The sequence below is a fragment of the Agelaius tricolor genome, unplaced genomic scaffold, assembly GCF_023055355.1.
Source record: "Agelaius tricolor isolate 1412-34295 unplaced genomic scaffold, bAgeTri1.0.p SCAF_1, whole genome shotgun sequence".
In the NCBI taxonomy this organism is placed as follows: domain Eukaryota; kingdom Metazoa; phylum Chordata; class Aves; order Passeriformes; family Icteridae; genus Agelaius; species Agelaius tricolor.
Genome location: NW_027269261.1, coordinates 72,923,079 through 72,950,434, shown reverse-complemented (window position 1 = coordinate 72,950,434; position 27,356 = coordinate 72,923,079). Strand labels below are relative to the sequence as shown.

The window sequence follows — 27,356 nt, the reverse complement described above, 5'->3', positions numbered from 1 at the left end:
AGAAAGTCGTTAGTATGAGATATGTCTAAAATTCCTGGTTGTAGAAAAAGTTATGTTCTCTAGCAGGGTTACACTCACATTCTACTTTGCCTTGAGAGCCATAGGTTTAAAGTAACTTCTTTTTATGGTCTCTCTCACCTGTTGCTTTGCATGTTTTGGCCTTGTCCCATCCCTCAGAAGGTGTTTGGTATTGTTTCATCAGTCTGTTACCTTCTCCTGGTCTACCCTCCCAAACCCATCTTTCTCTGAAAGTAAATGATGGGGGAAGAGGTCAGGTGCATGTATAATCCTCATGCCTGGCTCCTGCATAACCCCTGTCTGAAACAAAGTGGGCTGTGTTCTGGCAATCTTTTTGCAGCACATGCACAGTGATGCAGTCTGGGGGACTTCTTACCTTTCCATATCACTAAATCTCATTTTACATTTGTCATGGGATTTGTATCTACCTCTGGTTGCTCGATCTCTCTTCTTTAGCTTCATACCAATTTGATCTCCTTTTTTTGCTTTGAATTTATCAGTTTATCCAGTAACTGCTATGGGCTTCTTTCTCTTTTTTCCTCTCTCTTTAGTAGGGTGGGGGATTTTTTTCCCCTCTAAGAGAGTTTTTGTTCCTTTTGGCTGCACAATACAATCCTTTGATTCTGTGTGACAAACGGGAACGCGTTTCCTTTCTAGTAGAGATTAAAGACACTCAGCTACTCCAGTGATTACATCTTGAGTAGAGGGTGAGGGAAAGCCTGTCTCACTGACTTCACCACCTTCTCCAGACAGTGTGTCAGCTGAATTGGGTGTACAGAGGGATTTTCAGCAATAACAGGGTGCAGTGTGCCTCCTCATGGACTACGAGTCTGAAATGCACAAATCATACATTCTCTCTCCTGCTGACTGTGTCTACATCCTGGGTTTATGGCTCTGATGTAGGGTAGACATATCTGAGATATTTCGAAGCTTATCTGCTCTAGTACTGGCTCCTGCATGTGACAGTGTGGAGCATCATGCTAGCTGAAAAATCAACCCCACAACTGAGGTTGATAGATCTGTAATTAGCCAGGGCTTAGCTGGCACAGTGTCTGAAAAACAAGGTAAAAATCTTCTTTCTCTTCCTCTGTGCTGTTTAGAGGGGTCTAAAACTAGGTAAGAGAAAATGTCTACACATGAATGTTGAGGGAAACGTCCCTTAAAAAGGTAAAACCACATGAATTAATTGTAACTATTGGTGTTGATGTTCATAAGTATTAGGCATTGATGTTTCTCCTTCTCTCTGTCTCTGCAAAGGGACAGAGAGAAGGAGAAACAGAGAGAACCCTCAGAAAAGGGTTCTTTTTGTTTTATTTTGTTTTGTTTATTTTCAGGGAAAAAAATCTCAAAGAACATGCCTGGAAAATTGTAGCCTAAAATCAGATATTGTGGAACTGGTAGTGACAGGGTTAGGGTTGTGGCTGGACTTGATGATCTTAGAGATCTTTCTCAACCTTAAGGATTCTGTGATCTCTGACTGCAGCGACTGCTGCCCTCCCTGCTGTTTGAGTGAGGTTTCCACTGGCCTTCATCTCTGCTGTTTCTCAAGATGGTTTATGCTGCCCTGCGTCAAGTTCTGTGCAGAGGAATGTGATGATTACATTTGACTCGGGACACACTGCTGGAGAAGTTTTTCTTATGAACACAGAATATGTTTAAAGCATTATTATTATGATTGTGATCCTCAACATCAATAGTCTAGACAAAGCATAAACTCTGGATCTAAAAATACACTTAAAAATTAGCTAGTCTGTTCACAACCCATTTCTTACCTCACCCAGCAGCTATTTATGAAAACATTTTCTATTCTTTCTAATTTTAAATAGCAAGCACTAGCAGTTGAATACTCATTTATTAGATAGTTATCCCCTCCGGTTTTTCTGCACATCTTGTCACTGTCAAGTAACTTTGTACCCAGACAAAAATGACATCTTGAAACAAGTAGTGTATATTTAATGCAATGTATTGGGGGGGAAAAAAAAGAAGAAAAAAAAGAAGAAAAAAAAAGAAGACTGATGTTCTGATGTTTAGCCCCAGCTTTTATTTTTTCGTTGGAAATATGAAGTACAGTAGCTGGACTGAGAAGTGAATGTGCTCATGAAGAGGGTGTTGAGTTTTAAGTAAACTTCTTAATGCGTGGCTTAGTCACAGGCTTTTTTCCTGCTTGTTATTGACGTGCTTGCCTGTCAGTCTCATCTGATAGAAGAATTGCTGGGGGCAGGGTGCCTGGGATCGTGTGGCAAAAACTGCTTGCTATTGACTTGTGTGCATGTGTGCTGCTGCTCTCTGCTGAATGAAATGTCAGATGTGCTCAGGAGTGTGGGTGGGTGGGTGGGTGGGGGAGATGTGATTTGGTTCTCCCTTGTCAAGGAGTACACTAATACAGCTAATGGAGATCCTCAGCCTCGAGAGGAGAAGGGCATTTAGTTGACAGCCACCATCCAAACAGTCACAAAAGATAGCTTCATACAGCAGTGGGGGCTGTTGGGATTAAAAAGAAACTCTTTTGAAGGCAAGGAATAATAAAGGATATTTTGAAATTGCAGCTTGCAGTTTGCAGGCTCCTTTTTTGCCTGACTTAGCAAAATGGTTATAAAACAAATGAAAGAGTGGTTATATACCTGTGGAATTCCTAACCTTTAAAGACACTGTGTTTAGGTACTGAATTTATTATGAGATAGTATTCACTAGAGAAAAAGTTTGCTTTCTTCACCTCTACTAAAAGAAAAGGTTCTTTTTCACTACAGCAGCTTTCACAGCACTGGTTTCTCTGGGTTTTCCTGTGATCATTGTACAGCTGAGCTCACATGGTCCTCTGGAAAATACAGAATTAGCTTTCTGAATGAAAGTATCAGATGGCCACAAGAAGGAAAGATGGAGGAATCTAAGTAAATACCAGAACCATCAGCCCTCAAATCATCAAGACAAACATTGCATCACATTCTATTAGAGAAGAAAATAGTTGGGTTACGAGGAATGTTAATTTTGTGGTCAGTACCAACTACACTATGGTGTGGTCTCCAGTGTAGGTTCTTGCTGGAGGTGCTCATTCTTGGAGAGGGACATCAGATATGCAGTTTATTGGGAGATTTGGTTAGGTAATATACCTTTATATTATTGAATTTTTAACCGAGGAAAAGTATTCTTTGTCTCAACTAGTGAACCAGCTCTCAGCTACTCTCAGCTCTCTAGTGAACCAGGCAAATCTTTCATCCTTTAGGCATAATGATTGGTTTTGTTTGCCTTTTTAATTTCTACCAGGTGAATAACTAATATTGGCAACAGGCACACTGTTTTATAACACTTCTAGGTTTTTTATCTTTCTTAAGAAGGTTCTTACCTTCATGTTTCTGGGTGAGTTCAGTTCTGGCTCCCTCCACAATCCTTATAAACAGATATTCTTACCATCCATTTTTGTATCTAAGAATTTGTGAAACAACATTGCTTCCACTGACCTGATGTCATTATTACAAAGAACTTAGTGGATCGTGCGATGCAAATAAAATAAATCAGGTGCTGCAGTGACCTAGATACTCATTATTTATTTATGGAAATAAATGCATTTAGAATTTATTCATACTGTTTCTTCTATTGCAAATGCTGTAAACTTTCGCTTACTCAGAGGTCTGCTGGGAAAATAGCATTATTGCCACCATTCTGCACATTAGAAGACCTTGCCAGGAAGACTTCAGTAACTGCTCTAGGCTATGTAACATTTAATTATCAGAACTAAGATTAGAGGTTGGGAGTCTTGACCCACAACATTGTGTTTAGACATCCCTCACCTGGCAGATACAATCTGTAGATAACAAAGACTGAGGGGTGATAAGGACAGAGTGATCATAGAACAACTTGGTCACAGATCACCTATGTGTATTAAGAGTTTAAAGTCTAGCCAGAAGCACAGGAGGAGACAGAACATCTTGGCCTGCCTCCTGTAGAGCATCCTCGCTGTGGGGAGGTGTCACAGAGTGAAATATTCCTGCAGGAGCTTCCAGTGAGGAGTCTAGCAAACAAGGGGCTGTGTGAAGCAGTATTTGGATTTGAAAATAGAAAAGTAATGGGTAGATTTAGCAGGTAGATTTTTTTTTTCTCTTTGATCTTTAGTATCAATATTTGGTCATGTGTCAGGTACAGAAAAGTGGCTACAGAAAAGATCTGAAGGCTACTGAGAAAATGGAAAGATGGAGCTGTTGGGAATGTTTTCCTGTTGTCAGAACATTGAATTATGACTTTCTTCTAACTTGGCTTTTCACAATTTGTGTGCTTTTGCTTGTTATTTTGATGAAGAGTTTGGGCAGATGGTGTTTCTTCAGGTCTATGGGACTGAGCTCTCCACTGAGTCCTTGTACTTGTCTAAACTCTCTCATTTGCGTTCTAGATCAATATTCACTATGACACTGCTCTCTTCCTCTTGATGTTCAGCTGGGAAAAGAGGAGAAACAGTGCTCTCCTAAGGCAGAGAAGGCACGACAGGGTCTTGCCTGGTGGTTGCAGAGCACAGTCGCTGTGCTGGGCCCTCATCCCTAACTCCTCTGTGTCCTTAACCTTCCAGGCAGGCTCTCGAGTTCCCCCTGAGACGCAGCTGCCCTCCAGCGCCATGTCACGGCACCACAGCCGCTTTGAGCGAGATTACCGTGCGGGCTGGGAGCGCCGGGACTGGAGCTCCAACGGGAACCATGTGGGCAGCACCAGCTGCAGCAGCGCCGCCAGCACCACCAGCAGCTCCCGGCCCGGGCTGCTGCCTCTGCCCATCGTCCCTGCGCGCCTCCCCACGCCGGCCACCGCCGCCTGCACCACCGGCAACAGCGAGGTCATCACCAGCCTGGTGGCCAACTCCTCCCCAGCTTCCAGTACCAAAGTAAGAATCTAGATTTTTTATTTTTTGACTTTTTTTTTTTTTTTTTAAACGGGGTTGATAACTTGAAAGGATGTTAGAGATGGAGCGTCATCTGTCCCTTTGTAAGGCTTGCGTTCATGGGATAGCCAAGAGTAGGAAAATGAATTTATATGGGCAGTCTGTGTCTTTCTAATACTTTTCTGTGTTGTACATACACCAGAGTAGGTCTTTCTTGTTCCAAGACTGAGTGTCTCCATGCTTCTGAGAGGCCCAGGCGGAGCAAATGTTTCCTTCCTTTCACCACTGCCTACGTTTGGGCTTTCTTTGGCTTTCCCTGGAACTTAATGCTCCCTTTTTTCTTTTGGGAATGCTCTTCTTGTCTGTTGACCGAGGCATAGCTGTGGTTGACAGCAACTGCATGTGGTTCTCATCCAGAGGGAGTGGAAAGCGACTAAAGGTCATAATTTTGGCTGAATGGTGTTTTCCCTTTAGCTGATAATTTCTGTAAGGTTCTCAAAGCCTCGTTCTTAATGCAGGTTGGAGTGAATCTGTGGAACTGCTATAACCAGGCTTGCTCATTTGTGCAAAAATGCACACCAAGGAGTGAGAAATTGTTAAGCACCAAAGAATAGAAGTCACTAGTAAACTATTGGGCTTTTTTGTTCCAATATATTATTGGAGGGAAGAGGGTGAGTTTTCCTTTAAAAAAATAAACAACAAACTCATTGTAGAACTGCAAAGTACATTTGGTATTTTTGGAGAAAGTTGGGGTTTCTTTTTGCATGCAGATTCAAGTAGAACAGCTGGAAACAGAACAACCTGGCAAATGGTAAAGGTGACCACAGTGCTGGCAAAGTGAGACAGAAGCACTGCTGGGTTTCTTTTTGTGATATGTAACATTTTCTTTCAACTTGGTTTCATTTTAATAACTGAAAGTGCCAAATGCAGCAGATGTAGACAGAGGAAAAGGAGACAATGAAGTTATTTAAAGTAAGCCAAGAGCAAGCTGAAATTTTGCTGCAGTACCATTATTATATTGATTTTTTTTTCACACTGTAGAAAAACAAGGTCAATGTTACAGAAGGAAACATTAGCCTAAAGTGTAGTTGTAAAAATTTGCCATGGCATCTTAAAATTATTATCATTTGGAAGAAGCTACTCAGATTCTGATCAAAACATTTTTAGTGTTCTCCAGGTGCTATCCAGTGATAGATGCATTTCAATCATGCTTTGTCTGGCGATGATTGAAGCAATTTTGGAGCTAGAGCAGTGGTTTCATTTATCATGACCTTTGTTCCTGGGTCTGCTTAGAGTCCAACAATTGTCTGGAGCTGATCAGCCCTTTTCCCAGATGTTCAAAACCATTTTGAAGCTTATCACTGCTAGTAAACCATGTGTTTATTGGGGGAGAGGAGGCAGGAACTGCAAGTTAAGTGCCTTTTGATCATATACTAGATGTGAACTGTCTTCTAAATTACCTTATTAGACAATTTTCTGATGACTTTCATTAGTAAGAATGTTTTGGCATGAATAGATCAAAAGCAGTAAATAGGCAAGAATGGAGGTAACAGGAGACACTTTTTATTCTGAGAACTGTTAATCAGCTGTGTAATCTCCCATAAAATAAGTGTGTAAAAATGCATAGAGTTTTTGCCCCAGCTTCTTCTGCTGTGAATCAACTAAGGAGCTCTAACTAAAAATTCAAACTTGAATGTATTGAATAGGAAAAAAATGTGAAGAAGTAAGAGAGGTAGGTAGGTAGGTAGGGTAAACAGAGATGTAAGGGTATGGTGCCTAGCAAGCTTCTAACTAATAATGTGAAATGGTGTCACAAAAAACATCAGGTGCCCATGCACACTTCTGTTCATCCTGCCTGCCTGTGTCTCTTCCTCACACACAACAGACTTACACTTGTGGTCAGCAGTGTAACCAGCCAAGGCTTTTCCCTGGTAGAATCCAGCCAATGACTAGGCACAAAAAATGGCATCTATATATTGAAGAGATCACAAGTTAGAAAAACAATGTGGTTACTTGCTTTCTTTTAAAAATAAAAACATAAGAATTAAAAATACAACAATACTTTAACAATAAACCAAGCATGTGCTAAGTTGCCTTGTGCTATGGAGAGATCACAGCCTGCCTACCTTTTGCAACAATTTGTGTCAACGTGTTTATTGGGTACCAGGTCATGGGGGATAGGTGACATCTAACAGCTGGATTTGTTAGTTCTGTTTTGGGAGTGAGATATTCAGTTGCTGAGCTGCCCTTCTGCAGGCTGAACCTCCCCCAGCACTATGGCAGGTCATTAAACTCAGTGGCAAGGGTGTGCCCCACACAAGAGGTGAACACTGGATAAGGTGTCATGAAGCCAGAAGATTGATAACCTTTATCTCCTTGTCTTTTTGTCCAAGGAGATAAGGACAGCCACCAGTGCTGCCCCCAGCTGGGGTCAGAAGGGACTCTTTCTCCCATGCAGGTACCAGTTTTGACTTCAGTATATCCTCCAGAGCTGGTTTGACAGTCTCGAACCACAGAGACCTACCATCTATAGCCCTTCACATTGGGTTCCTTCTTGCTTGTTACCCTCCCAGTTAAAAGTTTGCTTTGTTTTTGTTTTTTTTTTCCTAGTAAATCAACTAGTCTGTTCTCAGTCCTATTGTCATTGGTTCCTCTTGTTTCCTGCTATTGACCAGTTTTGGTAGCCTCCAAATAACTCTGTATCTTTTGCATCCCCTCCCTTCTTCATTTGCCTTTGAAAATATGGGTGCTAAAAGTTAGATATCCAAAGCATATGCATCCTTTCAGCATCAGACTCACCATTCCTTTGCATGGGGATAAAACTGCTCCCTTCCTCTGTTTCCATGTCTTTATAGCCAATAATTGCTTCAGACTTTTTTTTTGCCAAAGTGCTAAATCAGTAGTTATTAAAAAAACATATACATGGCATCATCCTCAGTTATGAATTATCAAACAATCATAGTATTGTCAAAAACAAAGTGAAGTCTGTTTGACAGGATCTGTCTCTGGGTACCTGTATTGACAGATATTGGTCATATTCTCATCCTTCAGCTCAAGGTTAACTGAATCCTAAAGTGACAAATTCAAAATGGGGGAAAAAAACTTCTTTTCTCTCTGACATGTAACTGGACTGTATGACTTGCTGTGTGATGGAATTGTTCAGGGAATTTATAGATAAATTGTTTTAAGGACCACTAGTCTACCTAATCTGGCTGAACCATGGTCTTTAAAATTATGTAAATGTATGTAAGATTAAAGACTTTGCCAGACTTATGTGGTATGAATAGAAAAAGCATTGGAAAGGAGAGAAATGAAATCATCATCAGGGGAAGCTTTGGATATGTAAGACTAGCTGTGAGGGGGTTGGGTTTGGTATATGTTTTCATGCTTCTGGAAGAGCTTTTTACTTTCTGTGGAGGACTTAAGGTTTTTATTACTAATTATTAATGTGTAGGAGAACTTTCAAACTAATTATACTTTGCAGACCTTTGAAATTTATTCTCAAAGCGTACCTGTAACCTTCTTACCACAGATGCTTTGGTACAAATCACACTTAGTGCATCTGCCACCTTAAAATGGTTATTGATGTTTGGTCTGAGTTATTTAAATAGAAAAGCTGTCTTTTCCCAAGCTTTTTTGCTGAACAAAATGAGACTTTGCACTGCTTATAACCCATTTCATTGGAGGCTGCCAGAAAATATCAGAATATTTAAACCTCATCAGCCTCTAAGAAATAGTTTGATGCTGCACACCCAGTATATTGACAGCAAAAGTGAGGCACCACCTAGAGGTAGTGATTTTTGGTTTTCTGCTCATTCTGTGCCACTATGAGCAAAGTTTCAACTCTTTTACACAATTTGGTTTTTCTATCCTGATTCTGTACCCAAAGGGTTGGGCCACAGACTGGCATCCAGAGGCAGCAGAGTTTGGAGGGATGAGTCAGAGATATTTCCTCAACCCCTCTACCAATAGTCCATAGGAAGGTGGAAATCTTGCCAATAAACTCTGTGTTTGGATCAATCTGTCAGACTCTGAGCTCAGCCATGTATGATGATTGAGTTCAGGGCTGGTTCTATACTCGGTGGAGTTTGGGGTTTTTTTCTGTAGTGAGGTTATTTATTGGTCGATGGAAACTATCCAAGAAATCCTTATAAGATTACAGCACTGCTTAAGATATTGGCAACAAAACAGTCTGAAATTCATTTAAGGATGCTGCACACCATTCCAGCTATGTTTTCTGTTCATCTCAGCAGCACCTTCATTCTTTGTTGCTTTTCCGAATTACTTTGCGAGTTACTTGTACAATTTTCTCCATCAAAGCTCCTGTATCACAGCTTCAATTTAGAAGTGTTGTCATGGGCTGTAATTTGAAATTTTATTACCAAGAGATTTTTTGGTTATAGAACATTTACTTTTATCATCTCTATATTATTTTTAAATGCCTGAAAAGATTGATACATCAACAGAATCTGTGCACCACCAGGCGAGATCTAATTTTTTTTTCAACCTTAATTTTAAAAACCCTTTGCTTGGAACATAAATTGATTCTTCAGCCCCCCAACACTTAATGATTTGTTATTCTCAAGGTTAAACCTATGACAAATTTTACAAAAACACCAGTCTTAAGTTTTGATAAAATTTTCTCTAGCTGAGCTCAGGGATAACTGTGCAGTTTTTAAGTCTTTAAATAGTGTAACTGAGGCGTGATTGTGGCCTCCTGTTCTCACAGTACTCCTTTAGTATTTAAGACTTGTGTGGTTTTGCTACCAGAGTTTATCCCACTGTGGTTAGCCACGGGTTATGCTGTGGGAGGGAAGACAGTGATGATCAAACATTTGTTAACCTCTCTGGAAAGTCAGGCAAGGATTGCAGCCGAAGAAGTAGCCACCACTGACTTTGTGCATCAGTGCTAACTAAATAGCATTAAAAACAAGTGGAGAGGGAAGAAAATTCTTATGGTAAAGGAAAAACAAGTCAGTGTGGCTGAGGAATGCACGGTAAGAAGGAATAAAGGGCAACAGCACAGAAGTAAAATGTTATATTCTTCTTTCTTTCACGGGCCAAGAAAATGTAGCTCCCTGAACAGCAGCCTGTCAGATGCTGATGATTTGCAGTAGGTTGCAGGATTTGTGTTGTCTGTTCTGTTTCTCTCACTTAGGAGGTGGTGATTTGCAAAGTTGGTGTACAGCTTCCACAAATATTTAAAATATTGATTAAGCAGAGGAAGAATAAACACGAATTGTTTTTCAAGTTACGCCTTATGTTGTACATGACTAATTACATACAACAATTTGCTCTGCTACGGTAACTGAAATTTATGTACTCTTTTTATTATAAAACATAAGATGCTTGCATAAAGAGAGAGATTATAAATATTGGAATACAAGAGTTGCTAGAAAACAGTCAAAATATGCAGTGATGAAATATATGGGATTTGCTCTTCCAGCTTCTCTGTGAAAGCTGTTCTTCCCCTCCCCTAGGGTTTGTAGTGAGAGCTGGCGTATTTTTGTCACCATTTCTGATAGCAGCCTGTTGATTCTTTGATGTGGACATGACATAGCAGTCCCAGCCCAAGCTCAGTCCAGTGGCAAAAGCTGTTTTAAAGATCCTCAGATTCTTTTGGCAAATTACTGTGATGGTACAGAAGGCTTCAGTTGCTGGATGTCAAATTGTAACAGTGATTTTTTTGTTTTCCAGAAACACATTTTTACCTCTGGACATATTTCTAAAATAGAGTCATGTTTCATTGATAAATGAGATGCAAGTCTGTTCCCACCTAAGCAGAGACTTCTGATGCACATGAAGCTCTGATTATGGCAGACTATGACATGAATGCTTAGGAAATCAGAGCAATGCCCAGAGTATATAACATTGATGGTTTGTAACAAAAGGACAGGTTTTCCCTGGCACCCAAATCACATTCTCCTGGATTTTAGGCTTGAAAATTCACTAAGCTTGTAAAATTTACATTTTGGGCTGACACACAATTTAACTGGATTGCAGCTGCCATCTTTTGTGGCTTTTGTGAGTAGTCTGCAAGCAAGGAGAGAGAGACAGTGAATTATGTTGGCTGTGATGTTCCATCACACCAGCCCAGCTAGGCTGAAACCAGCAGGGTGCACAAAAAAAAAAACTATAATGGTATCGTATTTGTATCCTCAAACTAGAGAGTTACTTTCAGAGTTGCATTGGAGGAATCAACAGCTTGAACAAGGAATGAGAGGAGCAAACACATAGATTTGGTCATTGAGTCTCAGGACACATTCTTCTTTCCTCTAAATGCAAATTGACAAAAAATGTCTGTGAATTGATCTGAGTAATGACTTCTGCTGAAGTAATCGCATTATGCCACTACAAAAAAGTTACAACTCCTGGGCCGTATTCATACCACCAGGGCAGAAGAGAGCAAAGGGAGATTGGTGATGGGTTCCAGAACTGATGTGATGAAGGTATTGAAGCAGAGGAACAGATTCTTCCCCTTGAAGGAAGTGGAGATGTCTTAGGTGTTTTCCAGTCTCCTCTCTAATAAAAGGTTGTTCCTAATGATCTGTGGCCCTAGGGCTCAGACTGTGCTGATGATCTGCCACTTCCTCCTACCATCTCATTTCAGGATTTTTTCTCAGATACATCTGTACATATTTTTTAGTAGTGTAGAAATTGGAACATACAAAATGTGGGTTTAATTTGTCAACTTGTGCAGATACGTTATTGGACCAAAATAGGTTGGAAAGCCCTGGCATGCTCATTAATCTCTAAAGTCATAAAAAGCTGCTGGGATTTTTTTACTTGCAGCGTGTTTATCATCTGTTGAAAGAGCTAAGAGGTCTGGCCAGTTTCTAGGCCCAGTTCCATTTGAAGATGAAAGGCAGCATTTTTGAAGCACTAATTGACATCGCCAAATACTTACAAGGTCATAAACATGACAGCTTTGGATAAAGAAAAAGGAGTATTTCTGGGCTTTGGCACTTAAAAGAAAAAAATCTCTTGACTTCCAAAAGGAATAAATATCATTCATAAAACCTAAATAAAATTTGTGTTGGCCAGGATTTAAGAGCCTGATTCTTTTGAAATTATTGAGAGTTATTTTTATTTTTTTTATTTCTTTCTCAGCACTGCATCATTTTCACATGTATTAGTTGCAGATTATCCATTTAAAATAAAGCAAAATATATACTTCTGTCATTCAGGAGTCATGGTTGTTTCATTATAAAATTTGTCCCAGCCTCCTGTCAAGATAAAAAGGCCTGGGAACTGCCTTGCCTGTGATTTGATGTGGGTTACTAGAGGGTTTATTTCCAAGGAGCAGCACTTCTAAAGGAGGGCAGGTTCTCTGAGTCATAGGTGCATATAATCCTGAGGTTGGTTGCTGTAATTTAGGAATGTAATGCTATTGTCAGCATCAAACACGGCCACAAAAAGAATTTTGCAGGGAATCACTTGGTGGTTTCCTATTATTTTGCTGTCAGTGCTTAATAGGTAGGGCCTGGAAATTATTTTCAAGAAAGCTGATACTTTCTCAGCAAGGTAATTTCTGATTTTGGCGTTGCATGAAGAGGGTAATGGCAGAGAAATCATTGAGGGAAGGGATGGCTTGATTGAGGTATAAAGGAGCCTGATGTAAACAGTTTGAGGGCTGTTCTACTGTTTGGATGGGATGTCTGCATACCATATTTTTTATTATAACAGGAAAACAATGGTAATTTTTATAAAATGCAGTTTTAAGGCACAGCAGAAGGAAAATGCATTATATGTATGACAAATGTAATATTTTCTTGATGACATCGGTTTCCTCAGCTTGCAAAACAAATGAACCAAATAAATAAAAAAAAAAGAGAGAAATAAAAAGGGAGAAAAGCTTCACTTCTCCGTATGATTTCCCTGGGCCTTGAGTTCCTCCTTGATGCAGCACTTGTCTGTGAAGCTGACAGACACAAAAATAAATTTGTCCCTGGGAGTGATAAACAGGACATTAAACTCTGCACTCTGGCTCTTTTACCGGGGGATGCTGCACCTTCCAACCCTGGACACAGGCTGGAGTGCCCCCGGCATACCGGGAAGCTCTGATCAGCCAGGGCTGACACTCCAGACTGACGTTAAAACATCACCACTGCCCTGTCTACAATCCTGAAAATCCTCTTGAAAAAATGCCCAGACCTTGAAGAGAGCATGGGGATCTTGTGACTCTGTGGCATGAGGTGTGGGCAGGCTGGCTGCTGCGAGGGAGGGCGGCAGTGCCAGGAGTCCTGTTACAGCTGCCATGTCCCTCTGTCCCCACAGTGCCACAAGGTGCAGACATCTCCTGCAGAAATGGAAATACACGGGCTCACTTCCTTGGGAGTGGGCAAAACAGGTTCTTTGTCTTTGGGGGTATTAGTCAGTTTTTCTGGGTTTGGATTGAAGGCACTTGAGATAGTAATTTGTGTTTGGACTTAAGTGTTTATTATTTTTTATTAGCAAAACAGTTTCATTACTGTGAGTTTGGCAGCTTTTTATTAGAAGGCACAAAATGGTTAACAGTCTTTTGTAACAAGGTCTTTTAAGATTAAACTATTTCATTAATAATTGACAGATTATTTTTTTAACTCAATAACTGATTTCAAAGAGCCCACAATGCAGACTTTTCTGCTTAATTGCAAAATGCCACCCAAACCCATGAAGAAGAAGGAAGAAGCATGAAGAAGAAACCTAGGATGACACTCTGTGCTCTCTATTTTGCTTCTATCTACGACATAGTAAAAATCTTAAAACTTAAATTTCTTACTAAGTAATACACTGACACTACTCTCTATAATCTATTTCACACTTTTGTGGATTCTAGTCTATCTTGAAGTCTAGGAAACTTTCTTAATGAATGAGGGTCACAGTCAGTGCTTCCCTGGGGGCCAGGGCACCCCAGAGCAGACAGAGAAATATTCCTGGTGCCCTGGGTTTCCACAGTTGTCAACGCCTGTGAGAGCACTGTAGGGGAGACCATGGAAGGAATTCCTCACACTTTTTCCTGACTCTGGTTTCAGTCTGTAGAAGCAGCTCTGATAAAGATTTATAATCTCACATTTCTTTTAAAAGGAGCATGTGTAAAAGGATAACCAAGTTATTTTGTTGGGGTTTCTCTTGGAATTTGAGGCATTACTGAACGTTCAAGTGATGGTTAGCTGCTGTAACACGCTGTTCTTGGATGAAGTGGGCACTTTTCAGGAAACAAAATGCACGTTTGCTTTGGTTTGGAGGAACCGACTATTCCAAATTCTCCCGAAGGTTGGTCTGCCTCTGCTGGTTTTGGTTGTTCTCTGCTCCTGTCAAGATGAAACATATGTGGTTGTTACCCACTACAATTTAGCATGACCAAACTATTTCACTTTGGAAAACAAAGCTTGTAGAAGTTCTGCAGAGAAATAAATGCTGTCTGTGATCTGGTGTTTGTGTGTAAAACAATGTGCACCCACCATATAAATAATGAATAATACCGAGTAATAAATTCTTCATATCATAGCATTATTTCTTACTGTTTATGATCCCAGGTCTTTTGTTGTAATCCTGAAACAAAGCACCGGGAAGTATGTGAATAATATTTACTCTGACTAAGTTTTTGCACAAACACACCCAGAAGAAGCAGCTTTCTTGGCTATATCATTTGAATGTTTAAGATTATATACTGCTTACATTATAATATTATATATAATTAATGTTATCCTTTAATTCTAAAGGGTTATACAAAGCCCCTGCTTTCAAAACCACTGAATTAATACATCAAGTGAAACATTTGTTGGCTGGCAAGTGAAACACAACAATCATTGAGGTTGGAAGGAGTCTCTGCAGATTGTCTGGTCCAGCCCCCTTGCTCAAGCAGGTTCACCTTGACCCAGCTGCCCAGGACTATGTTCAGAGACCTTGAGTATCTCCAAGGAAGGAGACGCCAATCCTCTGTGAGCCACCTGTGCCAGTGCTGTGTCATCCTCTCAGTAAAACAGTGCTTCTTGCTGTTTATAAAATCACAGGAATATTTAGATTGGGAAAGATCTTTTAAGATCATTGAATCCAACCATTAGCCTGGCACTGCTCAGCCACCACTCAGCCATGTCCCCAGGTGCCACATGTGCACATCTTTTAATACCTTTGGGGGTGATGACTCAACCACTTCCCTGGGCAGCCTGTTCTCAATGCTTGATAAATCTTTCCAGCAAAGAAATGTTTCCCAATATCCAGTCTAAAACTCCCCTGGTGCAACTTTCCTCTTGTCCTGTTGCTTGTCAGCTGGGAGAAGAGACTGATTACCTTGCTACAAGCTCCTCCTGTTTGTTACACTTTAGTGTAGGTGCAGGGTCCAGAACTGGGGAAAGTCCCAATACAGCTGCAGAATCTCCGTTGGAAGCACTGTAAACTCAGCTGCACATGACAAGAAATGCTCTGACCTAACATCAAAATGTGCTTTGTTTTGAGCAGGAGACAGCCAAATGATCTGCAGAGGTCCCCTCCAACCAAAAGCATTCTATAATATCCTGACAAAATCCTAGAATTGAATCAACTCTTCAGTATATTTCCTAAGGCAGAGGTTTTGTTGATTTGCTTTAAAACAATACCCAGAATCCTCATTGGCCAATAAATACCAGAACTTCGGATTTCTTTTAGGTCTTCTGAGCCCAACTCCTATCTTGGCATAGTCATCACAGTTTTGCTTTTGAACAGCTTGTTTCCTTTAGAATTTTTGCTTCATGCTGGGATGGAGTAAGACTGAATAATTTATCTTCCTTTTCCTCAAAAGCTGAGCAATAGTTATACCCCACATGGATTTGAGACATTATTATCTTTCTAAGCTTCCATTAATTATCTTTATCATCCCTGCTTTTAAAGGTCTAGCATTTATCTTTGCAAGGTTCTTCAAGCTGGATTATAGAGGAAAATTTGAGTGTATTAATTCCATTCTTGCTTATGAAGTTTTAAACTCCATTTCATAAACATTTTTTCTACTGCTCACAATATTCCTACTGATAGTTTTCCTGTGACCAAAGTGTCTGATGTGTAGAATTGATGACTTTTAGGGTCATCATACATATGAATAATTATCTCAGATGCACTGCTTTGATTAAGACACAGATGTGTAGAGGCTTTGAAGATATGGATCGCACATGCATTGTTTGCAGCCTACAAAGCTGCCATTCACCTTGTTTGCTCAGTCTGCTTAGAAATATTGTACTGCTGTGCAATAAAGTTTAGCTCAGGAGCACTGCAGGATAACGATATTTCAAATTGTCATCTCAGCTATGATTTGTACAGCTGTTACAAATTTTACAATAAATTCATTTCATAGAATCATAGAATGGTTTGGGTGGGAAGGGACTTTTAGTTCCAACCCCCTGCCATGGGCAGGAATACCTTCCAAGAGAAGAGGTTGCTCTGAGCTCCGTCCAACCTGATCTTGAACATTTCCAGGGATGGGACAGCCACAACTCACCACCCACTGCCTCACCACCTCTGCAGTAAAGAATTCTTCCTAATCCCTAATCTAAACCTACTTTCTTTACATTTGAAGCCATTCCCCCTTGTCCTGTCACTCCATGCTCTTGTAAAATAGTCTCCCTCCAGCTTTCTTGTCAGCTCTCTTCAGGTACCAGAAGGCTGCAATTAAATAACGCCAAATCCTTTTCTTCCCCAGGCTGAACAATCACAATTCTCTTAGTGCTCATCACCATTTCTGTGTTAGGTGGATCATTCCCAAGTTTTCCTATAAGTTGCCAGTGGTTGCTTTGCAAAGGGACAGGGCAGTCCAAGTCTGGTGTCAGTGCTCTTTAGAGACTGGGGGGTGCTCTTGGATGCAGTGCACCAAGTGGGGTGACAGAGGACCCTTCTAAAATAACCAGAAGTCAAATAGTAGAGCATGACACCTCTAAATTCACCCAGACAGATCCCAGCTTTACTTTGTGTTCCCCTTCAGTTCCCTGTGGACTATGTTATTCCTCAGGTTGTTCTAGGTGGCTGTCCTGTAGAATAGTGCAGTGGAGTCTTCTCAGGAGTGGAAGTGGAAAGAGAAAAGACAATGCACACCAAAGTCAGCGAAGGAATTTCTGGTTAGAAAGAAAGAAAAAATGGCTCACACCGAGGGTAGCCAGATACTGGCACAGATGCACTGAGTTGTTGCTGCATGCCCTGGAGCTACCCAAAATTCAAGTGGTCAAAGCCCTGTGCAATCCAGTGTTGTCTTTGCCTGCTCTGAAGAGGAATTGTACATGGTCACTTTCCAGAGCCCCTTCCCATGAAACCAGGTTGGTTATTTTTTGGTGGTGAAAGCTGGCAAAGAGCTGTGGAAAAGTCTTGGAGGAAAGTCAGTCTAGACTCTCCTAAAAGGTTTCCTTCAGAGAAGAGAGAGGTGGCACCTGCCATACAAAGGTAGTTATGGAAGTCACCTTGACCTTGGCTATAAGTCTGCAAAGGCAGTCTTGCTCACCTCACCTTCTGAGCTGTTGGTAAGGGAGTGAATTTGCTCTGCAGCAAAGACCTTTTGGTTTGGATCAAAGAAAGTGGTTAAAACCAGAGAGATAAGGCAGTCACAGCAGTTGTTGAGCAGTGTGCTTTTTGCATCCAACTCTTTGAACTGGGACACAAAGCAAAGCTTAGGCAATGTTGCAAAGTTTGTGGACCAATTAATTTAATTCATTTATCTTTTCACCTTTCTACTTCAGTCTCAACATCTTTCTCATCCTGTCCCATTTTCCATCAGACACTTGATTTAAACTCCTCTGACACTTCCCACAGCATTCCTGACTGTACTGGAAGCACCATCACTTGTTAGCTACTGCCACTGAATCATGGTAAGAAATGAAACACGCTGGGCACTTATCACAACTCTTTTGACCTTCTGTTGTTTTGGCAAATGGAACACCTCAGTGGAAATAAGGCTATCTGGAAAACAAAGGAAAAAAGGCAAAAACAAAACAAAACCCAAAGAATAACGAAGGGAATCATGACAACGCTTCAAGATTTAAATTTGGTTGGATGCTCTTTTTTTGTCTGTGTTCCAGCCAGCTCTGCTCACAGTACAACTGTGTTTGGCGAGGTCTTCCCGAGCAGATCAAGCAGTGCCAGGGCACAAGCCCAAGAGCTGGAATTTGACCATCTATACCATTAAATTGTTAGCACAGGCTCTGCCTTGTGCTCAGCCTGGACCAGCTAGTGCTGTCATAAACAATTCCCAGGCATGGCCTAGGGATTAGCAAGAGCCAGCAGCCATTCCCAACTGGCAGTTTGGATATAGCCACCTTGTTTTGGAGGGTAAAAGTGTATAATCCTGTGAACGTGGCCAGGCCGTATAATTTGGCCTTAGAGCCGTATAACAGGTCCTGGCTCTGTTTTGTTTTCTAGTTATTGGGACAATTTTATGTTTGAGGCAAGTGTAATTGGTTTTACTTGACTCCACAGTTTCGTACTTGACTGAGTTGTATCTGAACAATAAGGAGCACAAGCGCATCTCCACTTTGTCTTTGCTTTAGGACAGTGTACCTGTGCACTAAAATGGTGTAGTCTGACCCTACTGAAAATTGTCACAGCAACTTGAATAGTTTGTGAAGTCACTTTCCAATTAAAAAATGGAAATGCATAATCCAAGGGAGTCTAGAAATGTATCTTCTACGGAGTTGTGTCAGCTGGTTTTCAGAAATTTTTGTCAAGGTTTTGCACATGGGCCACCAATTTTTGGCAAATTGAGTTTCTGTATCAAAATGAATACGTTCTGTAGATGTGCCTTGTGCCAGGAAATTATTTTTGTATTTTCAGTTGTATCTGGAAATAAGAGATTGTGTTAGATATCGGACAGATGTTAACATACATCTGGTATGAAAGATCATGACAGCCATTAAGCGTTGAAGTAGAAACACCTCTCACTACCTGCGAAGTTGGTTTTTTGTTTAGTAGCCTGTCTCTTTTCTTCTTTTCTCACCACAGCAATGAATAGAAAATAATACTGCTTTCTAGCAATGAAAGCCCAATAAATCTATGCTAGCTGCCAGGACTGGGAAAATTCCAGAAGTGTGGTTGTATCCTTTTGTCCTGCCCTGTTTTCATCCTCATGCTTTCATTTCCAGCTGCCTGAGGTACAGTTATGTATGCATCTTGATTTTTTTCAAGATGAATTATGAATGCCTTTTATTAATGGAAGTCGCCTGATTCCATGAGCAGAGAGCTCCAGACCGCTTTCCTGGCACATCTTACTAGTGCTGCAACAAGAGAGACCTGAGGTTTTGGTTCAGCTTCAGCATTTTTGTCATCATATGAACCAAAATTAGTGTTCCCACATGTGGCTTTTTCAGACCACACACTCCTTCTAGCACAGCCACAGCGTGGGCAAACAAAATTAGAGCAGCACTGTTAGTAAGTGCGTCTTCTTGTGGGATGGATTTGGCCTTGATTTTCTACCAGTGCTAACAAATTTGGAGACTTCTCAGTGCCAGATATTTTATCTGAAGCATTTCTCATAGGAAATGTCTACTGGTCCATTTATGATGGCATCTGGATAGAAATCCATGACCATATGTTATATTTGAGATAGTTCCCCTCAGAAGAGGCTATAGAAACAAAGCCTGGAACACCTCACCTTTGGTGTTAGATTTTGAAGACCTCTGGGAGACTCACTTTCTTCATCCAATCAACCGTAAAATCTGCTGAATCTATCATACCTTTGTAGAAGAGCAGTTCATGAGTCTATTTGATGAAGAGCTTAGGGGTTAATAGTGGAGTGTTTTGCCAGTCAGGTTCAGTCAAATGTAACAATATTAGCCTGGGGTAGTTATTCAGTACTGTTGGAAATGAGCTTCTTTTTCTCAGCTCTTTTCCCTTTGTGTTTCTGCTTCATTGTGTTCAGTGCCCTGGCTGTTTGCTTTTCCTTTGGAGGTGTGTGTTCCTGGACAGAATGAAAGTACAGAGATGCCCGATGTGCAAATGTGCATTCCACTGCTGAAATCTTTTTACGAGAGCTGCACTGCTTGGAGGGAGACAGAAAGGAAGAAATGCTGTTGCAAGAAGCAAATCTAAATAAGCTCCCACTCCACCGTTTTCAATTTACTGGAGGAAATATCTTTCTTCATATCATTTGACTTTTTGATTGTTAGATCAAATTGAGCCGTGTGGAAGGCGCTTCGGTGATCAGAACACAAGACCTGAAAACCTCTGTTTGGCTGCTCTCTGGTCTTTGTGCAATTGGTTTGCTTAAATTTGCTGTAATAACCTTTCAAGAGTCATGTACGCATTTTTCACTGAGGACCCTGCTGTGCATTGTGATTATGTTATCTGTTGCCTCCCTGAATGTTTAGCGTATTTTAAGTGTTGTGTTGTGGGACTTGGTTTTGGGGGAAGTTTTTCTTTTTGTCTAGGTCTGTTCTGTGTCCGCTGTACCCTCCAAGCTTTTACTTGCAAAATATAAGGTTATGTTGCTTGTTATGTATTACTGTCTGTATGTCAGGCCTGATTTTCTACCCTCCCTCTCTCCCTTCTCCTTTTTAAGGTATCTGCTTAGTAAAGGATAGACTAAGCATGCTGAGTAGCTTTGATAATTGGGCAAACCGAATTCGGGCATGGATGTTGGATGGTGAGTGGTGGGATGGATGCTGGGTGTGTTGGAAGGCCATGTACTCTGTTTCTGAGTAGGACAGAGTGGAAATGCCCTTTGTCTGAGTGCCTCTCAGCAGCCAGCCAGAGGGAGAGCGTTGAACAGGACTGCAATTGCGTGGCCTTGTCCCCCCTCTTTCTCAGGGAAAGCAGCAGATGCTGGCAGTGAACATAGTGAACTGCAAACGGGTAAAATAATGAGCTGAAGTGATAGCTTAATGGAATTATTAATGGGATTTGTATTCAAATAGTGAATGAGGATTGATTTTTATTAGCATAGGTTTTACACATGTAAACTTATGCAAAAGATTACACCCCACTCATTTCCCCTTCTCTGGTGGACTGTTTATAGATTACACTGTGTGCTTCAAACTTCTTTAAATATTGCCCTTTCTCTCACTTATCTACCAGTGCTTCTCAGTTTGTAACTCTTCATCTGAATCTGTATAATGAACCCAGAGATTGAACTGAACAACGAGGAAACCTTGGAATGGAAGCAGAAGTAGTAGGTGTTCAGTGGGAGTTTGCCGTTTGCTTATTCATTCTCACCAGAATAAAAGATGGGAACACGACGGAAGCTCAAAATGCTAAAGTGCAGCTCTCCACAAAATGTGAGGCCTCTGCTAGGAGGGGCTGTATTACCTACAAGGTAGTAGTGAAGATGTCGTAATTATGAGCTGGCATTTAAAGAAATGTCAGAAGCATTCAAGCAACCCCCTATTCAGCTTCCACCCATGTATCTTTTTGTGTCCCCAGTCCTGCCATCTGTTTTCCAAGGACTCTGGTTTTGATTACCTTTTTGTTTGTTTTTCTGATAAATGCTGTGTTTATCCTCTATGCCTGGCATGTGCTTCCAGAGATTGTTTGCAAGCCCCTCACCCTCTTTGTACAAGGATTTCTCCTAAAGAACTATTTACCACCATGATGCTGGCAAAGACTAATCCTCTGATTGTGGCTGGATTGTGAGTATTTCTGAATGCATCTGTATTTAGGAGCAGACTTTGCCAAATACTTATTTGGGAGTATGTGTGCAGAAATACATATGGTACTACTCGACATTGTTACCTGTCATCTACTTGCTTGCTTCTTGTGTTATTTTCATCACATGTTGTTCTCTTGGCATTTTTGGATGTGAGCTCTGCAGGGCAGGGACTAGACCATTCCTGGCATTTGAGAAGTTCTTTGTTTCATTTAATAGATTTTTATTGCTACATGTCTTTTGAAAATCAAAGAAAAATGCTGTGTTGGCTTTCTGCCCTGGTACTGCAAAGTCTGTGCAAAGTTCATTGGTGACCATTAAAAAAAAGTTTTTGTCCAAAGCAGCTGCCATATTTCACTGGTACTGTGATAATGTTAAAGCATGTTTTATGGTGCTAATGCTAAATCAGTTCATAAAAGGTAAGACCAGTCATGGTAGGTGAGACTGTGCATTCATACAGCTCAGTACTCTGCCTCCGGTAGGATTGATATTGCAGGTACACTGGATGCATCCTTCCCCAGAATGTACTGCCCACAGCTGCACCCTGGGGATTTCATTTACCACGTGTATCTTTGTCTTTCTGCCACGTGATAAAACATGAAGCATTGGCTTGCCTGCAAGATTGAAGTCAGATACATGGTGATGCTGGAAGACTAAACTCTGATGGCTGTGATTTCTGTTTCTGAAAGAAATTGCTGACTATGGGATTTTTTTTATTGTAGAATCGCGTTAGTCTTGGGATAGAAAATATTAGGTAAAATATATTGTGCTCATAATTCATATTAATGGAAATTCAATAATGGCAACCTGTCATTCAAAAAGATCAGCAATGAGTCCAAGTGTTGTGCTATAAAAACATTAAAAAAGCATTATGAATTACGATCTATTGCACCATGTTTTGCTCATTATAAATAATGAAGGGAAAAACTAGTCCTTGGAAGTTTTTGGATTGTCCATTTTGAGAGAAGCCAGCAATTACTTTGTAGAGCTGACTGTGCACCATTGATCTGACTTATGGATTTCATAAGTGCAGTGGTCTGCTAATTTAATAAACGTGCTCAATCTGTTTTTAAACAGAATACAGAATTTTGAAAAATGATTTCCTTTCAAACTAAAATTAACTCTTATGGCTTTTAAATATTAGACTGTGATATTTGCTTCCAGATTTTCATTAAAATACCTTCTGGTTTCACATTTTTCCTGGGATAGGCTCAGTGCTTGCGGCTCATGTTTTATTACATTAAATACTCATATTTCACTTATGCTAATTTGGCATCAAGTTATGAATTGGAGTTCTTAGGCAAACCTTTATTTGGTTCTACATTGTCAGTAAAGCTTGCAGCTGCTTAAAAAGTTTGCCACTGCCAGAAGCTTAGATAAATATGTGTTCAGAAAACTAGAACTTGCTGTGTATTGGACAGAATATTGATAGACTGTATGTGATATCTCGTCTAAGTAGTTTGTATGTAAAGCTGCAAGTTTTTGGGAAAAAACTTGCAGTGTTTTCAATAAATTTGCAGCAAACTGAGTAAAGGGAGATTTCCTTGTCAGTTTAATGAGTACTCTCAAGCATGAGCTGTGATTATTTTTGTCTCTAGTCTATTTTAGCTGTTGTAACCACAGTAAGTCATAAATCAGTTCAAGCTGCTCTGGCAATCTGGCTCATTTTGTGAATCTAAAACCTACCTGTTAGAGTTTCAGGTGTAAAGAGGTCAAACAGTGTGATGGCAGTGTACATCAACTGAGTTTCAGGATTTGGTGATGGGATACCCATTAATGTCCAGGGGATCTTGTCATCTGAATTCTTTCTCCCTCCATCTGGAGACTCACCTACTGTGTTGGAGCACAGAGTGTAACTGGAGACCAAAGTCTTCCTTTTTAAACAAATTCTGAACTTTATAATGTCTGGATCCATCCTTCCTTTCCTTCTTCAGTCTATGCAAAATGTATGGTATCCTGAATTAGCATTGACAGGGTAACTGAAGGACCTTTGGTCATGTGCCAGGTTTAATTCATCTGTTATCAAGACTGAGAAGTGAATGTGACAGTGACAGCAATAATTATCTTCTTCTGTAAAGAAATGCAATACAAGCTTATGCATTTTGTTTAAAGGGGGCTTAAGGAAGAGTAAGGCAATTATACCTATCATACACTTTTGACCTGTTTTTTTATCAATCTTGACAAGCTTAGAAAGTCTGATGGTACATGCTGGTCAAGGAACACCTAAATCCAAATAAAATAACTTTGAACTGGTACTGTATTTGTACTGCAGACTGATAAATTGCTTTTTCAGAAATCGGCTCTGTTGAATTTTTTAATAAAGTTAATGGGCTAGGACAGACAGTAGTGGGTTGCTGTCTGCTTAGTGTATTCTGGATACAAAATGAAATTCCCTCAGTCTTATTTAATATTACAGGTTTGGGGTTTCAGAGGGAGAAAATGAAAATCAATGACATTTGCAACACAACACAATATTGGAGCAGCAGGATTCAGGGAAAGTAGCTAGTGACTGTCCTTGAGGACTCCCACTAATTATGTTTTTTAGCTTCCACCTCCTGCAGATACAGGACTAATATTATTTACTTTTCTTTATTCTGGCTCTGTTGGATTGCTTGAGCAGCTCTTATGAGCTATTTGAATAGGGACACCTTTAAAATTCATGCAGAGCCAGAGGGCCATTTCTTGCTGACATTCAGACCATTTCAGGGTGTTTCCATCCTGGAAGGTCATTTGAAGAGCCTGAAAAGTGAGTTGGCACAAGCATGAGCATTTTGAAAAATTGACATGACGAAGCAAACTTCTTGACATAGGGCAGGGCCACGGTCACGTAACTTTGGATGCTGATCTCTCTGCATTTGGGTACTGGTATGGACTTTGCAGCGTTGCTTTGGAAAAGGCTTTTCTAAAACTAAATGGAGATACTTTGAGAGAAGTGTCTGTGAAAGTACAAGTTTGCAGCAAGTCCATTTGTCTTCAGATGTGGAAATACAACGATGTCAGGTCAGCGGCAGAGCAGCAGCGCTCCGTGCCGTGCTCCGCTGCCCAAGTCGAGCTTGTCAGTCCTTGGGAAGTTGAGAAGCCAGCTGAGAAGTTGACAGTGTCATCAAGACCAAGTCCTGAAGGCCTGGCCAAGAGGCTGTGTCTGTCAGCTGAAAGGCTGAGCTCGTGGGCTGTGTCTCGTGGCAGGAATTGGCAGTGTTTCCCTGCAAAAGCGCCGTTCCCACAGACAGCAATCCCTCTGCTGCCCACTGGGCCATCGGCACGTCGGCATCCTCTCTCCTGATCCTGACAAACCTCCCTTCTCTCTGCTGAGTTTTCTCCTGACTCAGCAAGTCTTTCAGCTGTATTTGCGCTCTTCATAATGAAAAAAAAAAAAGAAAATGGAAAAAGCTGTTTCTTTTTAATGAAATTTCTTGTATGAGATCAGAAAATCTCAAATTGTTTCATTGATCTTTTTTGTTTTGTTTTATTACTTAAGCACTAAAAATGAAATAGATAAGACATAAATGAACTGGCTCATCTGTTGTTTCTTCCCTGCTCTTGGAAGGCTTTATTTTTTGTGCCTACTATACAGATTTGTCATATGTAATGCACTTTTTTTTGCTTCTCATCTATTTCCATGCTTTTCCATTTATTTCTCCATCCATTTTCATTTATTTTTACCTCCAACATTGTGGGGTACCTGAAAACTCTCTGTTGCATTCCTGGGAACAGGCTAAGCAGATGAGGCATAAGAAGAAGTTTAGGAAAACACAGAGCTGATCCTGTTTCACTTGACAGCTTCTGTTGAATCTTTGAAGCTTTGATTCACCTCATATATCATTATCCATCCAAATGTTAGGCATCTGTTTGCAGTTGGCTGTAGCCCCTCTCTTTATTCAGCAGAGAGGATTAGCACTCTACAAAAGATGATTTTTCTCACCTTGCAGTAGGTGGTTTGGAGGTCTACTTTGGTATCCTTTTCTGTTCCCATTGGATACAGAGGGACCCTGTAGATCACTTTTGGAAATCGGATATTGAAATGAAACCCATCTTCACATTCTTCTTCATTTTATCCATCTGTGGCAGCAAAAGCTATAGAAGTACTTAAAGATCTAAATGTGAAATGAATGCACGTTCTGTAAATGGTTATTGATACTGTAAGTATTAATATCAGTATTAATATTGTTATCCACCTGCTGAGGGAAACAAAATAACATCTTGCCTATACTGAATCATTTGAGTGCCAGAAACTTTGCCTAGTGTTTCACTGCATACATTTATTTCCCCTGTTTGTTATGCTTTTCCTTTTGCTGTTCTTCATTAATGCAAATTTTTCTCATTTGTGATGCTAGTAGGAAGCGCTTGGCCCATTACACATGGCTTGGTCATAAACAAGGTATTTGCTCTTTCTTAGGAACAGAAAAGTGTCAGGAAATTTCATTCTGGGTTGTTGCTGACATTATCACATTGGAGTTTGTTGTTAGAAAACTATTTTCTCTGCAGATACAGCACTCAACCTCAAGATTTTGAGGTAAAACCACACAAATAAAGCAGTTCACCATTTCTGATCAAATTGCTCATTTTCAGTTTTGTGGAAAGACTATAAAGGAATATATTAAAGGAATAGGAGAATCTGTAGATGCCATGGGGAGCTGGAAAATGAATAAGAAAGAACAATGGTGTTTTGAGGCTGTTGAGGGGATGGGACGCTGATTTCAAACTGAGAAGGGACAAAAAATAAGCCAGACCATTGGTTGGCTTTGAAACACTAAGGAGGGAACTCGGCTGCAACAATCACAGCTTGTACTTCTTTCCAGTGTGTTGTTACCTGACAGGACACCGTGCTGAATAATGCAGGAGGTGCAGTTGTTTGTTTTAAATGTCTAACCTTCACCACTATAAAGGCAGGTAAACATTTTCCATCTCTGCTACCTGGTAGTGAAGGATTGTGACCGCTGCAGTTGTGGAGTGGTGAGAGAACCAGTGGGAGATCTGAGGTGTTCGTGTTTACCTCTTGAATATGTCCTTCACAGAGGTCTCAATCTTGGGTAAATCATCCACAATGTGTGGAAACCATTCCCTCCTGATTTCCCTAAAATATAGGTGTGGACAGCTGTGGAGCTGGACTTCAGTGTTTTGTTTTGGTGCCTGTAAGAGAGGGGAATGCAGCCATATCAAGGCTTGTGGGGATATACCAATTAGAGGTGACAAGGGACTCCAAGGCTTCATCCATACTTGTACCCTGAACAGTCAGACAGGACATGGGACCAATGTTTTTAAATTTTTGAACAGTGCAAAAACAAATTGTGCTAAGCAGCGTGAAGGCGAATTGATTTAAATTCTACCAGATGTTATAGATTGGTACTATATCACCATTGCTAGAAAAAAATTATAGCCCACTGAAGGGAGTTGGGAAAATAAAGGGATGAAATCTGGAATACCAAATGGTCCAGGAGAACACAAAATAAGACAGCAAGAAACCAAGACACTATGATGTCTTTAGGATGATTCTGTTTGCAAGAACATGGTTCTAGGCTTTGGAGACTTTGGGAAGAGTTTCTAAACTCTGGGAGGCACAGTGGGACCATTTAAAAACAGAACTACGTCAGCTCTCTGCCCATTTGCCAAGGATTCCCTTGGAGCAAGGACTGCAGGGTGGGGATGTGTAAGTCCAGCTTGGTTGCCCATGCTGGCATTTGATTTATGAGTAGAAACCCATCTTTCTGCATAGAGCCAATCTGCTCAGCTGCTGCAGTTGAACCTTGGGTGCACCTTCTATTTGCTAACCCATGGGATGCACTTTGGAGCTAGCAGTGCCTAGGATCTCATGGCTCAAACCACCAGGGCTTTGTTCTTAAAGCCCTCGGGAAAGGGCACTAGAACTTGCTAGATAATCACCTCCAAATTATCTGTCAGTGTAATAGCATA

At 40.6% G+C, this 27,356-nt stretch overlaps 1 protein-coding gene across 2 annotated transcripts in view; it reads left to right on the top strand.

Annotated features, from left to right (window-relative positions):
* Positions 1-27,356, top strand: part of KLHL29 (kelch like family member 29) — a 390,175-nt gene that overhangs the window by 142,832 nt on the left and 219,987 nt on the right. For both annotated transcript variants that reach the window (XM_071440010.1, XM_071440015.1), the window contains exon 3: positions 4,574-4,879. In XM_071440010.1, coding sequence (XP_071296111.1) covers positions 4,619-4,879 — 261 coding nt within the window. In that variant the 5' untranslated portion in view covers positions 4,574-4,618. The remainder of the gene's footprint in view (positions 1-4,573; positions 4,880-27,356) is intronic.